The sequence below is a fragment of the Hyperoodon ampullatus genome, assembly GCF_949752795.1.
Source record: "Hyperoodon ampullatus genome assembly, chromosome: 3".
In the NCBI taxonomy this organism is placed as follows: Eukaryota; Metazoa; Chordata; class Mammalia; order Artiodactyla; family Ziphiidae; genus Hyperoodon; species Hyperoodon ampullatus.
In genome coordinates, this window is record NC_136916.1 from 89,066,249 (window position 1) to 89,083,957 (window position 17,709).

General features: G+C 41.6%; 1 protein-coding gene across 1 annotated transcript in view; it reads left to right on the forward strand.

Moving 5' to 3' along the window:
* Positions 1–10,513, forward strand: part of FBN1 (fibrillin 1) — a gene marked incomplete at both ends in the record, with an annotated part of 254,926 nt that extends 244,413 nt beyond the window's left edge. The window contains 3 exons of the mRNA XM_079700378.1: positions 5,445–5,676; positions 8,219–8,393; positions 10,124–10,513. Of these exons, the coding sequence (XP_079556504.1) occupies positions 5,445–5,676; positions 8,219–8,393; positions 10,124–10,513 (797 nt within the window). The remainder of the gene's footprint in view (positions 1–5,444; positions 5,677–8,218; positions 8,394–10,123) is intronic.
* Between the last annotated feature and the right edge of the window lie 7,196 nt (positions 10,514–17,709).

A 17,709-nucleotide genomic window follows, 5' to 3' on the forward strand; every position in this document is an offset into this window, starting at 1 on the left:
TCATACACCATGATCAAGTTGGACTCATTCCTAGGTGACAAAGGTGGCTCACATGCAAAATCAATATGTTACACCACATCAACAAAAGGAAAGACAAAAATCACATGATCATCTCAACAGATGCAGAAGAAGCATTTGATAAAATTCAACATCCATTCATGATAAAAACTCTCACCAAAGTGGGTATAGAGGGAACATATCCCAACATTATAAAAGCCATTATGACAAACCAACAGCCAATATAATGTTAAATGGTGAAAAGCTGAAAGCCTTCCCACTAAAATCTGGAAAAAGACAAGGATACCCACTCTCACCATTTCTATTCAACATAGTATTGGAAGTCCTAGCCACAGCAATCAGAGAAGAAATAAAAGGTATCCAAATTGGAAGCAAAGAGGTAAAACTGTTACTATTTGCAGATGACATGATACTCTATATGGAGAACCCTAAAGACTCCAGACAAAAACTGTTGGAACTAATAAATGAATTCAGCAAGGTAGCAGGATACAAGATTAATATACAGAAATCTGTTCCATTTCCTTACACCAACAATATGAGAAAGTAAAAAAAAAAATCCTGTTTAAAATCACATCAAAAAAAATGAAATACCTAGGAATAAACTTTACCAAGGAAGTGAAAGACCTATATGCTGAAAACTATAAAACATTAATAAAGGAAACTGAAGATGATTCAAAGAAATGGAAAGGTATCTCATGCTCTTGGTTTGGAAAAATTAATGCTGTTAAAATGGACATACTACCCAAAGCAATCTATAGATTTAATGGGATCCCTATCAAAATTCCTGTGACATTTTTCACAGAACTAGAAAAAAATCCCCAAATTTATATGGAGCCACAGAAGACCCAGAATTTTCAAAGCAATTCCAAGGAAAAAGAACAAAGCTGCAGACATAAACCTTCCAGAATTCAGACTATAATACAAAGCTGAAATAATCAAAACAGCATGGTACTGGCACAAAAACATACATATAGATCAATGGAACAGATAGAAAGCCCAGAAATAAACCCACACACCTACAGTCAATTAATCTGCAACAAAGGAAGCAAGAATATACAATGGAGAAAAGACAATCCCTTCAGCAAGTGGTTCTGGGAAAGCTGGACAGCCACATGTAAATCAGTGAAGTTAGAACACTCCCTCACACCATATACAAAAATAAACTCAAGATGGTTTAAAGACCTAAACATAAGGCATGACACCATGAAATTCCTAGAAGAGAACATAGGCAAAACATTCTTGGACATAAATCGTAGCAATATTTTCTTAGATCAGTCTCCCAAAGCAAAAGAAATAAAAGCAAAAATAAACAAATGGTATCTAATCAAACTTAAAAGCTTTTGTACAGCAAAGGAAACCATCAACAAAATGAAAAGACAACTTATGGAATGGGAGAAAATATTTGCAAATGATGAAACCGACAAGGGGTTAATATCCAAAATACACAAACAGCTCATACAACTCAGTATCAGAGAAACAAACAACCCAATAAAAAAGTGGACAGAAGACCTAAATAGTCATTTCTCCAAGAAGACATACAGATGGCCAATCAGCACGTGAAAAGAGGCTCAACGTTGCTAATTATTAAAGAAATGTAAATCAATACCACTATGAGGTATCATCACCTTACACTGGTCAGAATGACTATCATCAAAAAGTCTACTATCTCCAAAAAAGTCTACTATCATCAAAAAGTCTACATCTGGAGAATGTGTGGAGAAAAGGGAATCCTCCTGCACTGTTGGTAGGAATGTAAATTGGTGTAGCCGCTATGGAGAACAGTGTGGAGGTTATTTAAAAAACTAAAAATAGAGCCACCATATGATCCAGCAATCCCACTCCTGGGCATATATCCCAAAAAGATGAAAACTAATTCGAAAAGATACATGCACCCCAGTGTTCATAGCAGCACTATTTACAATAGCCAAAATGTGGAAACAACCCAAATGCCCATCAACAGATGATTGGTTTAAGAAGATACACACACACACACACACACAATGGAATATTACTCAGCCATAAAAAAATGAAATATTGCCATTTGCAGCAACATGGATGGACCTATATAATATATATAAGTGAATCACTTTGCTGTACACGTGAAACTAACACTATTGTAAATCAACTAAACTTCAGTTTTAAAAAAGTGGGAAGAGGTTTGGGGGTTTTGATGCCCAGAAGATACCAGTTCAAACTGGTCTCATAATTCTTGGGAATTATAGTTACCCAGAATGAGCACTGTATTGCCTTGGGCCAGAATGGCTTCCCCAGAGCCATGCAGAACAGATCTCTTGGACCAGCCCTCCCTGGATCCTTGCTCCTAGGCAGCCAGAAGTTCACTCTTGGAAGATGGATGGGTTTATAGGGTAAAGGGCCACGGATATCATTGCTTTCTAGAAAATATCAAACTTGCAGCTTGAAGTTGGAGCTGACCCATCATGACCTATAGGAAATTAGTAAAGGAAAGGCTGTTCTACATTTGGAGCTCTCCCAGTGGCTCTCCCTTACCACCACAGCTAAGACACACTATGCAAGCCCGATGCTGGAACCTTTGAGTTTAGAGGACAGAGTAAGTAGGTTTCCATCTGCTTTTAAGGAGTGTCTTTCAGAGACTCTAACGCTATTTCATTCAAATTAGAATTGTCTCTTTTTATGAAACGAGCAAAACCCTCACCAATTTAAGTAGCAACTGAAAGAAGAAAACAAAGATTTTGGCGTGTAGAAAAATTCCCTGTGGAGCCATTTGCTCCAGGGTGCACACACAGGATGAAAAAGGTCAGGAAAAGTGCAAAACATGTTAAACAAATCATGGTATTTGTATATTGATAGAAAGGGTGAGTGCACAAACAGATTGTTTTCAAGCTGTAAACATTGAACATTTGCCAATTTCTTATCTTAATCCGTGCTCCACTCTACCCCATCTCTCCAACCCAGATAAGCAAGTTTAATTTAAACTTATTAGATTCTCAGGGAGGAAAAAATGTAAAAATAAAGTAGAAAAGAATGTGAAAAGGGGACAGGGAGAGTTCTTGACAGGAATAGATACTCCAAGTTAAAAAGAGAGATACTCAAATTTAGAAAGAACCTTAGCAGTGATCTAGTCTGATCTGTTTCCTAACATATCAATCCCTTTCCAACCTAGAAAGGTACTCACCTTCTCCCAAGATAGCCCAATCTATGCATAGAAAACTTTAATTTTTAGAAATATCTTTTTCATAAAGGATGAAGCTTTTCTCCCGCTAACTCCTAACCATTGGTCCTATTTCTGCTCCTTGGAACAAAACAGAATAAATCTAAGCTCTGTATTAACAGGTCTTCCCCACATATACCCATACCTTAGAGGTTTTATCAGCCAGAGTCCCAGCAGGTAACAGATGGCTGAGCCCAACCAAAAGCTCAGGATACAGGAGAGGAGCTTGTGGATGCTCCATTCCGATCAGCCTTGTAGAGCCGAGGGCAGGTGAGAAGTCTGGAGGTGGATAAGCAAGGCAAGGAGAAGACATTCAGCCCAGAGATATTCCCTTCACCAAAGCAACTACCCTCGGTTCTTCATTCACCCTTGGATGCCCATGGTCTCCATTAGTTTCTATCACACAGCTCACCTCTAATTTAAAATAAGGGAAAAAAGAACACAGATGATGGCATATTGAATCATTTTGTTTTAGGAACCTTAGAACCTAAGTGACCTTGGGTGGGTACTTGAGAGTCCTTGGATATAAAGGATCTCAAACAGATGCATAGCTAGGCACTGAGCCATAGCAGGCAGCTCAACCAATAGCTTTCTTATTGTATATCTACTCCTCCTTCTCTCTGTAACTACATACAGGCAAGAAGTGGAGGTGGGGGGCAGGTCGAGAAAGGAAGGGGGAGGAAGAGAAGAAGGAAGGGTGGAAGGCAATGTGAAGTGTGTGTGTGTGTGTGTGTGTGTGTGTGTGTGTGTGTGTATGCAAGTATCCTGCCCTCACCGTTTTTACCCACCTGTTCTTCTAATTTTAAAAAAAAAGCTATTTTCTTAGAAACAATTTTGTTCTTGAAAAATAAATCTACCTCAGCAAATGAAAAAGTAAAAGAGAAAGGACCAGTTTAAATGTGGGTGAGTCTTTTGAGAGACACTGTGATATAAAGGAAAGCATGTGACTTTTGTAGTCAGACAGACCTGGGTGTGCATCTCTGCCTGGCGGCCGCTGCTGGGAGATCTTGGTGGGGTTTCTGAGTCTTGCTTTCTTCACCTGGAAAATAGGGATTTTAATACCTACCTCCGTGACTGATAGGCAGGTTAAGTAAATGGAGTGAAATACCTAGTATCCCAACTGTCATACAGTAGGCATCTAATAAGTGTTAGTTGCCTTTCTCCTCTCTTCCATTGGAAGTAGGTATTTGCTAAGTGAGGAGAAAGTCAATCACATTCATTCATATGAACATATGCCTGAAAATGGGCTCCAGCACTTAAGAAATGTCTTACCAGCAAACTTCCGTGCTGCCCTACAAAGGCAGGTCTACAAAAATATATTGGAAATTTCAAAAAAGTATACATCAGACATGATGAGAAACTTGAGGGGTTTTTTTCCCTTTGAATTGATTTGTTAAAGTTAGATTTCTTTTTCCTACTTATTGCCATCAGACTTGGCCGGTCCCTATCTGTAGCTGTTTCTACAGCATCTGTGTCTCTTGTAGGTTTTCCCCAATTATTGCCTGTGAAGTCTGCACTGAATCTGTTCCAGCCATACTTAGCTTTAGACATGGCCCAGACTCTGGGCAAGGAGGTGGTTTGGATAAGGGGGCCCATTCAGAGATGGGAGCAGACATACCAGAAGACACTACTCATCCCCAGGGCAAGCACCTGGGGGCTTTTATGGACTTTTGAAAATGAAGTCCTAGTGGGCCAACACTTCCTGCAGGATGTCAGCCCTTGCCAGCACTACTCATCCTGAAAAAGGAAGACTGAGAAAGCAGCCTCCAGGAATATGGTTCATCTCTGCTGTGGAGATAATCATCCTATTACTGGGCACTTGTGAAGCAAAGGTGCAAAGAACTGATTCCTGCCCTCCCACCCTGAACCCTGAACCTTAGCCATGAACCATCCCCACGTTCTACACGGGATGCTCCCGTAGAGCAGAACATGCAAGTATTGGCTTCAGATGAGAACTGGAGTCTGCTGGTCCTCAGAATGCCATTCCCTAATGTACTCTGCCTGGTGCACTTGACCTCAGAAACCACGTTTGCTCACCATATGGCAAGAGACCACATCTGTTTCCACATCCTTCTCTCTTGTTCCCTTTCCCACTGCAGCCACCCCTGCCTGTGTTACCTTCCCAAGAGCCTAGGGGAGGGCCAGCTGGCCGGCAGCAAGTGGCCTGATCCAGACACCTCCATAGAAACCTCTGGCCGGTATCACACATGTGGTGTCTTCTGGTTTTTTTCTGCAGATGAAAATGAATGCCTCAGTGCTCACATTTGCGGAGGAGCCTCCTGCCACAACACGCTGGGGAGCTACAAGTGCATGTGTCCTGCTGGCTTCCAATACGAACAGTTCAGTGGTGGGTGCCAAGACATCAACGAATGTGGCTCTTCTCAGGCCCCCTGCAGTTATGGCTGTTCCAATACCGAGGGCGGCTACCTCTGTGCCTGTCCACCTGGCTACTTCCGAATAGGCCAAGGGTAAGCACTGCTAGCCATGGTTGTGGTTGGAGGCTTTCTCATTCATAACATAATTAAGTATATTTAATTCAAAATGACCTGTCCTAGTAGAGTAGAACCATACTTTTTATGATTCTTGAGTTAATTCCAATTAGCGCTGCAAAGGTTTTAGGTTATTTTATTTGAAAGGGGACATCTAGGTTTCTGGAAATTCATAGAATGTCAAACAAAATAATGAAATGACATTGTAAATACCTCGCTCTATGGCTTATCTGTCTCATTCTCTTGATCTTCACATCTTGTTGGAAAGTGATTCATCTCTCAGGAAGTACAGGGGCTGCGACCCGTGACAGAACTGGACTCAGGCTGCACTTTGCTGATGCAGCCTTCTCCTGGGGCAAGCAGGATTCTGTCTCGACTTAAAATGCCTTCTCATCTAGCTCCTGTTAGGATAAACCAAAAAGATACCTTTCGTGGAGTCCTTTACAGTTTTAAAGTATATTTTACATTTCAGACTTAAATTTACATTAAAAATTGCCAAAATAGCATTAAATATAAGAGTTAAGAGAATTACTGTATTTTCCAGGTAGAATACTTCACCACATTGTATGTGTGAGAGCTGGGGCAGGAAAGATGTGTTTTTATTCTACTCAGTAATTTAAAAGTTAGTGTTAAGTTTTCAAAGTTTAGGTCTTCTTCCCCACTGAATTAATCTGGACTTGGCTGTCTTGGTTTTGGCTATTCTGTGAAGGAGCTCATATTTTAACTTTTTAATTAGGAACACAGACATTAAATATACATACACATATATATACACACCAACACACACACTTATATATACTCCCCCACAAAGTCACATATTCCACAACACACACATATATGTATATATCAAATTGTTAATTTTGTGTTCTTTGATTTCTTGACACACAAACATCAAGTGATTCATTTTGGGGTGTGTAGAAGGTAAAAGAATGTTTCATGGGAAGCACACAGAATGCCAGCAATAGGACTCAGATTTCCAGATGTTTGTGTCTGGCTCTCAGTAGACTCATTCTTTATAAGTTTAATGCCAGAACCATTTTCCCAGCAAAAATTGTGACACTCCAAACTGGCTTCTGGCCAGTGGGACTTTATAGTCACACTTCTTGTAAGTGGTGTTCCAGGGATATGAAAATACTGGAAGGGAGTTCTGAGAAAGGAGCCAAAAGCCTGTGAATTTCGGGTTTGCCTTCCAATAATTTAATCATTATGTGAATGTACACACATACAGGATGAGCATTTATCATTTCATCCATTTTATTGTTTCTACACATTTCATGGTGCAAGATTAAAGGACAAGGAAAGGAAATGTGTCCAGCTCAGCAAGATTACAGAAAATATTAGAAACCTGTAAATTGCTGCAAAATACAAAGTGTTCTTCTTATTGGCATTATATTTTGAATCTTAAAGGCATAAAGGAAAATGAGTTATAAAGAACAGATCAACTAATACAGAAAGAGAAAACAGTATTTGGTCTACATTATGGACCCAGTAGTGGACCCAGTAGTAGAGATCTACCCATTTATAACAGTTTGGGCTCCTCCGTGAGTCACTAGAGTGGACCCTACCCCAATGTAAAGATTCTTTTAAGATCATTCAAATATTTCAACACATTTTGAAAGAGGAGCCTGGTAAATACATTCCAAGTGGCCTACGAAATAGTAAGCAGAATAACAAAACAAGGTACTTGTGAAACATGCAAGCCTCCCTCCATAACTTGGCTTTAAAAACTGAAAGGCAAAGAAAAACAGCTGAACTAGTTCTCTCTTGGGCATGGGTTTGTTTATCCAGCCTCACATGAGTCAGAGCCAGTGAACCTAGTGGTTTTGAATGATTTGAAACAATTTCCCACAGTTGGGCAAGCTTTGATACATGTATTTTATACATTGCATATCCTCACAATTTATATCTAAATCAACCTCAGGTATCACCTAGAGCTTTCTTCTTATCTCCAGGAGGAGCTTCAGCCAAAGTGAGAGGTCTGATAATAGGAGAGATTGCTCAGAAGCCGGAGTGGTGAAGGCCGGTGACAGCAGTGGTGGTGGAAGTGGAGGTGGCAGTGATAGTATCAGTTAAGCAGGAAGAGGGCAAGGAACTGAACAGTGATGTCTCATCCCTTTCTCACTCATGTGGAGCCTGTTTCATAAAAAGAAGGCATTTTTATTGAACCTCCCAAGTCACATGGTCTCCCTCATCCTCTGTTCTTCTCTTGTTTCCACTCCCCGTTTCCTCCCCAGCAGTACAGCAAAACACCTGCCACATTTCCTTTGGGAAGTGAAGGGACAAATAAATATGCAAAACGGGGCTTTGAGAGACAGTAAAAACAAATCAGTCAACCCAGGGAACTGAGAATTTGAGGCCAAACACCGAGGGCTTCACTGTTGTTCTCAGAACCAGCCGATCATCCAGTGGACAAATAATCAAGGACTGAATGTCACTAGAGAGGGTCCAGGCTTCACCAGAACTCTCCCTCCTCCATCTCCCAATTCTAACGAAAAACATCTATGTTTCCCTTCTACCATAGGCACTGTGTTTCTGGAATGGGCTTGGGCCGAGGAAACCCAGAGCTACCTGTCAGTGGTGAAATGGATGACAATTCCCTCTCCCCAGAGGCGTGTTATGAGTGTAAGATCAACGGCTACCCCAAACGGGGCAGGAAGCGGAGAAGCGCAAATGAAACAGATGCCTCCAACATTGAGGTAGGTCGGAAGGTGGTTTCTCCTGATGTCTCCTACTGCAGAAAGATCCTCCAGATTCCTACGGTTTCCTCCAAGGATGCCCCAAAGTGTGAAAAATCTCCCTGAGGAGAAAATCCAGACATTCCCTGAGCTCTAGGCTGTATTTTACAAGGGTCTGTGGGGCTCTCTGGAGTTTCTTGCTGCTTTTAGGGAGTGGCCATTCAAAGGTTTTCACATACTTGCTCATTTCCTCTGTCTAGCCAAAAAGAAAGTCAAACACCCACCCAAAGTCTGCTGAAAGGACAAGGTCTGAGATCCAGGACAGCAAGTGGGCAGAATAGTGAAGTGACATAGTTCTCCCTACACAGGGATGACAAGTTCTGAAAGCTAGAGGCTCCTCTACTGAAAAGAGCCATGTGGAGTGTGAGGGAACTTGGATTCTAGACAAAAACAACATGGAGCTCAAGCAGCCTGGTTTTCTTTGCCTACGGCTGCTGCAGCCTTTCAGTCAACTCAGAAATGCAGATACTCACCCAGACCTCTGGCTGCAGGCCCAGAGAATCCAGCACATGTGGTCCCAGAGAGGCAAGCAAGAAGCCAGTGGAAAGCACTGAATATTAGCAGATCATCAGAGCCAGGAAGTAGGTTCATAGGTGTGTCTTTCGGTGTGGATGGTTTTGCGTCAGTGAATAAAATTGAAATAAACTGGTTCTTTCTTAGCATCAGTGCTGCAACCCATCTGCTGTGGTTTGGGAAATGATGGACTTGAGGATAAGGGGAGGGGGAAGGGTAAGCTGTGACAAAGTGAGAGTGGCATGGACATATATACACTACCAAACGTGAAATAGATAGCTAGTGGGAAGCAGCCGCATAGCACAGAGAGATCAGCTCGGTGGTTTGTGACCACCTAGAGGGGTGAGATAGGGAGGGTGGGAGGGAGGGAGACGCAAGAGGGAAGAGATATGGGAACATATGTATATGTATAACTGATTCACTTTGTTATAAAGCAGAAACTAACACACCATTATAAAGCAATTATACTCCAATAAAGATGTTAAAAAAAAAAAAAGCAAGCAGATCATGTGCTGATATCCAGGAAGAAAAAAAAAAAACTTGAGTGTGCATCTGAATCATCTGGAAGGCTTGTTAAAACGGATTTCTGGGGCTTCCCTAGTGGCGCAGTGGTTGAAAGTCCACCTGCCGATGCAGGGGACACGGGTTCGTGCCCCGGTCTGGGAAGATCCCACATGCTGCAGAGCGGCTGGGCCCGTGAGCCATGGCCGCTGAGCCTGCGTGTCTGGAGCCTGTGCTCCACAACGGGAGAGGCCACAACAGTGAGAGGCCCGCGTACTGCAAAAAACAAAACAAAACAAAACAAAAAAACGGATTTCTGGAAAACATCCCCAGGGTTTCTGATTCACTAGGTCTCAGGTGACACCAAGAACTTGCATTTCTAACAGATGCCCAGGTGATACTGATGCTGTTGGTAGGGGACCATACTTTGAGACCCACTGCAATAGAAGACCGCCAAATACAAGTGATTTCAACTTTCTCCTTGACATATTTTTTAACATTATAAAAATGTTCCAATTTAACATTTGTGGTTTAAGCAGTATTTTATGAATACTCACTTTCAATACAGTATATACATCATGAGAAGAAAGTTGTGTTAGTGTGAGATTTGAGTCACTTTTTCTTTACTGAGTGGCATATTTACCTTTTATTTAACACATTGCCATATGTCTTTCCAGGAACAGCCTGAGATAGAAGCCAATGTGAGTCTTGCAAGCTGGGATGTTGAGAAGACAGCCGTGTTTGCTTTCAATATTTCCCACATCAATAACAAGGTCCGAATCCTAGAACTCCTTCCAGCCCTTACGACTCTGACGAATCACAACAGATACTTGATTGAATCTGGAAATGAAAACGGCTTCTTTAAAATCAACCAAAAGGAAGGGATCAGCTACCTCCACTTCACAAAGAAGAAGCCAGTGGTTGGAACCTATTCATTACAAATCAGTAGTAGTCCACTTTATAAAAAGAAAGAACTTAATCAGCTAGAAGATAAATATGACAAAGACTACCTCAGTGGTGAACTGGGTGATAATCTGAAGATGAAAATTCAGATTTTGCTTCATTAATTCACCATCCAGAGACCAAATAATTAAAAAACAAAGATAGATAGGTAGAACTGAATTTTTCCCCCAATCAGAATCTTCATATTATAGGTACAGTCTTTCACCACGTAAATTGCTATAAATAAGCACTATTCTTGTATTACAAAAGCAAGGTACAGGTGACTACCCTAGTTCAAAACAACCACTTTCTCAGGCTTCTCATGTATGTAGCTAAGCTACCTTGTCATATGTGTTTATTTTTGAAAACTGGGACATGTATTTCCACTTGGGGTTGGCTATTCATGCTGACGTGCCATCCTTCTAGCAGACGTACAGGAATGTGCTTTCAATTTATGGACTGTTCTATTTTTTCAAATTGTAAAACTTTGCTTCTCCAAATACAAGTATTAGGTTGGCCATTTATAATATCTATTTGGTGCTAGTAAATTCTCAAACTAGATTTATAAATGCACTGTAATATTTACACAACTTAGAAACCAAATTACAAGTATTCAGTTCAAATACTTCATTAATTTCAATCAACCAAAGTTAGTTCAGTAGCTTATCTCAGTTATGAGTATAATACATTACATGTAAATTAAGTGTGTGTATACTGTAATCGTGCTATTTTTTATCATTGAAACATTTATAAACTAGAATAATAATGCCCTTAATGTGAGGGTTTGTAATGGTGCTTATTAAGACCAAAGACTTGTTAAATGTATACACCAAGTGGTAATGAAATTTCTGTGACTGGCCCACACATGCATGGAGGTCTGGGAGGACCAGGAAACAGCCTCAGCAGCCAGAGGATCACCAGTGCATCCTTCATCACACCTGTGCAATATGCCAAGATTACCCTCGGCCATTCCTGTCAACAAGGGGTCCATGTCATAAATGACACAATAAAACAGTCTCTTTTTTAGTGTACCCCTTGGCTTTGTGTTCTTGCATGGATGTGGGATTGGAGGGGCCATTCTGGAGACTAAATAAAGTCTCCTGAAATTAAACTATCCTGGATCTGTTACAGCATCTAAAGGTGCCAAATATATCACCACTAGACGAAAATTTAACATTTGAGTCAGTCCTTTGTTTTATTCATTCAAGACAGCGGAGTTATTTCTCACCAACAAGATATTTAGACTGTAGCATTATTTCTAAAACGTGACCTAATTAATCCTGTGACTTTTAAACTACTAGATTTCAGTACTTAAAAACATCAAGTTCATTGTCTTAGAGCACATGCGTTCCATTATAAAAATTTATCATGCCCCCTCCCCTCAAATATACATAGTGTTGGCAAGCTTAGGCGTTCCATCCTTTTTTTCTCCCCTAAACATCTGTTGTTAGTCAGTGCTAGCCTAATTACAAAGGGATAATCCCAAATTGAATCCAATTGAATGCTATAACTCTTGTTTTCTGAATGTCATAATTTGAAATTGCTGTTTTAAGAGCAACTTTGCATATTTAACAGTTAAGCTTGTTCAGTTGATAATGAATTTTTAAAAGCCCTTAGGGCGTTTAAGCCTAGTGAAAATAAAAGTGAAATGAGGTTGCCGCATGGAGAAGAAACCATACAGGACACAGAATAGTCCTCTCAAAAATCTTCAGAAAACTAGGCTAATAAAGATGGAGTAGGTATATTCTAGAAGACAAAACCAGGGCCAGTTAGTGTAAAGCTCAGTTTAGCACTTACCGTCCTAATTGTCAAGCTACCCATTGAGAGAATGTGTTTCCTTGCAATGTGGTGAGCTCCCTTGTCACTAGAGTGTTTCAGTCTAGGCAGCCAGTGGACAAGGATGCTTTCTTCCACTAACAGGCCATGAACATCTCAAAGTATTTTTTTTTTAAATCTAGTATTTTGCCATCCAAAAAAATTTCATCTCTATTGAGCATCAGTTATGAGTGAGTCGAATGACTAGTTTGGAAGGGATTTGTACCTTGGTTAGGAAGTTAAAATGACTCAAAATTTCCTTTTATCTCTGCGCCTATGGTTCTCTGATGGAGGTGTACTAAAATTGTTAGAGAAGAATATATAGCATATGGTAAACCACAGCTTGGAAAAGGAAAATGTCTTTGATAATTTAACTTGAACTGCATTATATTCAATAATGGATTTTCTTTATAACAACAGAACAAAGGAGAGTTGGCACAGAGTAGATCACTTTGATACTTTAATAGTCTCAGTGTGGATTTTATTTACTTAAGAGCCAACAATTCTCAACAGCATATTTTCCGTGTTTCTGACTGTAACAAAACATTTTCCTCACTGTTCCATTGTAAATATTCCTCTTGCTGGAACTCTTTTTTAATTCTGAGATTTAAACCTGTACCTTTCAATTGTCTGTGACCTTTTGATTTTACTTTCAATGGTTGAAGAATTTGGTTTTATAAATCTCAGAAGCTTGAAAAGTCTTGTCTCTACCCCTCAGCCCATTTCACTTGCCAGTAATGATTTTGTAAGTAGGGTTGAAATGAACTCAGCTGGCCTTATGAAATGTTTAAACTTGCACAAACAACGACATTTTTGTTCAACAAATAGCACTTCACTCAGCCAAAACTGCTTTGGACATTGCCATTACAAATACTGTTCAACTTCAGAAATCATGTTTGTAAATTAGATAAGCCAAAATAAAGGACAATTAGGTTGATATTATATTAGCATACTTAAAAATTATATACCTGTAAATTGTTAGTTTTTTTTTTTTCAGTCAGCTTTGTCCACAGAATGTACTATATTCTGACTTTAACTGTAGTTCCTAGAGATAGGTTACAAACGTAATTATTAAATGGTTTAAAGACATTGTTTTTAAATGCTAGTAGATTACTGGGAGAAAGATTAGTTCTCACGTACATTGCTGAAGACAAAATTATTTCCCCCTTGCCAATTTTAAACACTTTGTCAAAAAAAAAAAAAAGGCAAACCAATTTACTTTTTTAAGCATTTCGATACCCAATATGAGCCTAACATTATGTACTGTTAGAAAAGGATTCTCAGTATTACGAGTTTAGGGTAAGAGAGAAAAAGGTGGCTCCGAATTTGATTTTGCAAATTCCCATGTGTATCCAAGACTGGGTTCACTTACAAGATTGGGTCTCAATGAAAGGTTCTAACATTCTCACAAATGTCTTTATAAACATAAGGGTCTTGTACATTTGACACCTGACATACATTTGGCAGGACCTGGTAATGTCACCAAATCTGTCATTTCAACTAACTGCTAATGAATCCAAAATGTTTTTTTGGCAACATCATAACCTCTTTTCAGGACATAGGCTGTTTTGCATCCTTGATGTAAGCTGGAATTACGACCTCTACAAATAGAGGTCAGTTTCATTTTTACTATTGGACAGTGGAAGATGCCTTCTTTTTAACTGAATGAAGTCATAGCAGGTAAGTGGCTGTGATTTCCCACTAGCTCGACTCTCTGCTCTCTATCCATTCCACACAAATATTCACTGTCATTTTTGGTCTTTGCAGTTACTCCCATTTCATAAATCAATGCAGCATTACCCTCTCTATGTTCCCTTTTGCCCCTCAAGGGTTGGTTGTAGTGTCAGCTATAAGGCATCACATTCAGTATATTTCTAGAATCCTTAGCTTGAGTTCAAAGTTAGGCAACACTGAGGTAGAGATGGTTAGCAGAAAGCAGCTGCTCCATTCAGCAGTTTCTGGGTAACTTTCATACCCTACATGATGTGTTTTTTGCAGCTGTACTGAGACTTGCAGAAATCAGAAGAGGTCTGTTCCCTTTTTAATGTAAAATTCTCTCTGGTGGAGAATTAAATCAAACCTGAATGATTTAGCTTTTTCTTTTCCTGGAACTGGAGACGTGAAAAAATCCCAATGATAAACACACATCCCATCAATCCCACCAGCCATTTACATAAAAAGGTCACAGTCCTGTATAGTTGTATCTGCATGGCAAGCTCTGTTCTGGGTTTCCCCAACAGCTCTCCTATGACCAGACCTATCAGGAAAGATTAACAGGACCCTGATATATCAGAATTTCAAAAGCATGACAGGCTGGATTGGGTTTGTGTCCATGTATTTTTGTTGCTACATGAAATCAACACGATATGCTATTCAGTCTTTCTGCCTCCAGCTGCACCAAGATTATCCCCCTTCAGCGTGTTCACTGCACCTGTCTACAGCAGTTCTCTGATCCAACTCCAGTGATCCTGTGTCTCAGGAAGGTTGCAAGTTCCTCTGAGGCCTGCTGCTTCCTACTCACTTGTAAACTGACCGCAGCAGGCTCTCTTGTGGGTCATTCACCACAAGCATTGAGCCCAGGAGTTAGAGTCTACTGTAGAACCAGCTCTCTAGGAGAAAACTGCTCCTGATGATGCCCACTCATCCACACCCACTCTCACAGGCCTCTCACCCACCAGGAGAGGGCATGGAAGCTGGGACACCATTCCTAAAGGCTCTTCATCTCAAGGTTTCTTTCCCTCAGGGTCTGAGATTCTTAATTCACAGCTCTGACCTTTACTTATCATATCAAGAAAGTTGGCTGAGAGTTCAGTTCAGTCCTGAGGTCCTCGGGAGCACTGGATCCAGAGTCCTGACACTGTAGGCAATCTGGGGTCAGAAAACTGTGTTCAGGAGATTGGCCAAGATGGCCAATTAGAAAGACCCTGAGCTCACCTCCTCTCACTGGAACACCAAAATCACAACAATCTGCAGAACAACCATTGATGAAAAAGACCAGAACCTGCCAAAAAAGATCTTCTACAAATAAAGACATAAAGAAGAGACAGGTAGGAGGGGCAAATTCACAATACAGTCAAGTCCCATGCCCCTGGGTGGGAGACCCACAAACTGGAGAATTACATTGCAGAGGTTCCCCCAAAGGAGAGATTCAAGCCCCTTGTCAGGCTCCCCAGTCCAGGGGTCCTGCACCAGGAAGACAAGTCCACAGAGCATATAGCTTTGAAGGCCAGCAGGGCTTTCTTCTGAGAGTTACAGAGGGCTGAGAAAAATAGAGATTTCACTGTTAAGGGGTGTACACAAAATCTCACATGCTCTAGGACCCAGGGCAGAAGCAGTAATCTGAGAGGAGCCTGGGTCAGACATACCTGCTGATTTTGGAGAGTCTCCAGGATAGGCAGGAGGTAACTACAGTTCACCCTGGAAACATGGACACAGGCAGCAGCCATTTTGGGGAGCTCCTTCTACCATGTGGACACTGCTACTTCCAGTGCCACTGTGGAGTCCTCCCTCTAGCTCATTAGTGCTAAGACCTGGTCCCACCCAACAGCCTGTAGGAGCCAGGGCTGAGATGCCTCAAGCCAAGCAACTAACTGGGTAGGGACACAGCCCCACTCATCAGCAGACATGCTACCCTAAGATCCCCCTGAGCCCATAGACACTTCAGGACATGGCCCTGCCCACCAGAGGGCCCAGGATCCAGTTCTACCCACCAGTGGGCAGGTACCAGTCCCAGAATGCCCTGGGGCCTAGCCCTGCCCTCCACAGAGCCTGCTTGGACCAGCCTCACCCACCACAGGGCAGGCACTAGACTCAAGAAAACCACCATCCCATAGCCCATCAGCAGGCCACACCCTACCTTGTGACCAGCTGGACCCAGCCCTGCACACTAGCAGGCTCACACAAGCTTTGAGACACCCTGGGCCCCATACCCAACCAAGTCAGGAACTACCTCCCACCACCAGAGATCCAACGCCAGCTCTGCGACCTCTGAGTCTTACAACCGGACTCCAGGAACTGGCTCTACCCACCAGTAGGCTGACCCTAACTCCAGGACCTGGCTTCACCCACCAGTGGGCAGGCAATAGCCCGAGTCTTCTGGACCATGACTCCACCCACCAGTGAGCCAGCATAAGGCCTGGGGACCCCTGGGGTTCTGCAGTAAGCCACCTCACTGCCCGGTCCCGCCAACCAGCGGCCTCTACAGAAGGCAGGGCCTGGCAACCAACCAGACCAGGGTCCAACCAAGCCTACCAGATTGCCTGCAGAGTCAGCCTATCACAACAGAAGGACCCACACAGTCCTCATAGGGGAGCCCCTAAAGCATATAGCCCAGTAACAAGAGGGGAGTGTGCTGCTGAGACACATATGAACTCTCCTACAAAAGGCCACTTCATCAAGCTTGGGAAACCTAACCAACCTACCAGACACAAAAATAAAAACAGCAACTTATGCAAAATGAGGCAACAGAGGAACATATTCCAGATGAATGAACAAGAGAAAACCCCAGAAGAACTAAGTGAAATGGAGAGAGGCAATCTACCCAATAAAGAGTTCAAAGAACTCAGGAGAAGAATGAATGCATAGAGTGAGAAGTTAGAAGTTTTTTTGGGTTTTTTTGTCTTTTTTTGTGGTACGCAGGCCTCTCACTGTTGTGGCCTCTCCCATTGCGGAGCACAGGCTCCGGATGCTCAGGCTCCGGACGCTCAGGCTCAGCGGCCATGGCTCACGGGCCCAGCCGCTCCGTGGCATGTGGGATCTTCCCGCACTGGGGCACGAACCCGTGTCCCCTGCATCGGCAGGCGGACTCTCAACCACTGCACCACCAGGGAAGCCCAGAAGTTTTTAACAGAGTTAGAAAATATAAAGAACAACCATATAAAGGATACAATAACTGAAATGAAAAATACGCTAAATGATACAAAGGAATGGGTCAGCAAGTTGAAATGATACAAAGGATGGGTCAGCAAGTGGAAATCACTGACGCTGAACAGGAGAAAATGAAAAGAAATGAGGACCATTTAAGAGACCACTGGGACAACATAAGCACACTAATGTTTTCATTTTAGAAGTCCCAAAAGGAGAAGAGAGAAAGAAAGGTGTTGAGAACATGTTTCAAGACAGTAGCTAAACAGTTCCTTAACCTGGGAAAGGGAACAGATATCCAAATTCAGGAAGCACACAGAGTCCCATACAGGTTAACACAAAAAGGAACACACCAAGACACATGACAATTAAAATGGCAAAAATTAAATATAGAGAGAATATTAAAAGCAGCAAGGGAAAAGAAATAAGTTATAAACAAGGGAATTCCCAAATGGCTATCAGATGACTTTTCAGCAGAAACTGCAGGCCAGAAGGGAGTGGCATGATATATTTAAAATGGTGAAAGGGAAAAACCTACAACCAAGAATATTCTACTTGGCAAGGCTCTTGCTTAAATGTGATGAAGAGATCAAAATATTTACAGACAAGCAAAAGTTAAGAGTTCAGCACCATCAAAACAGCT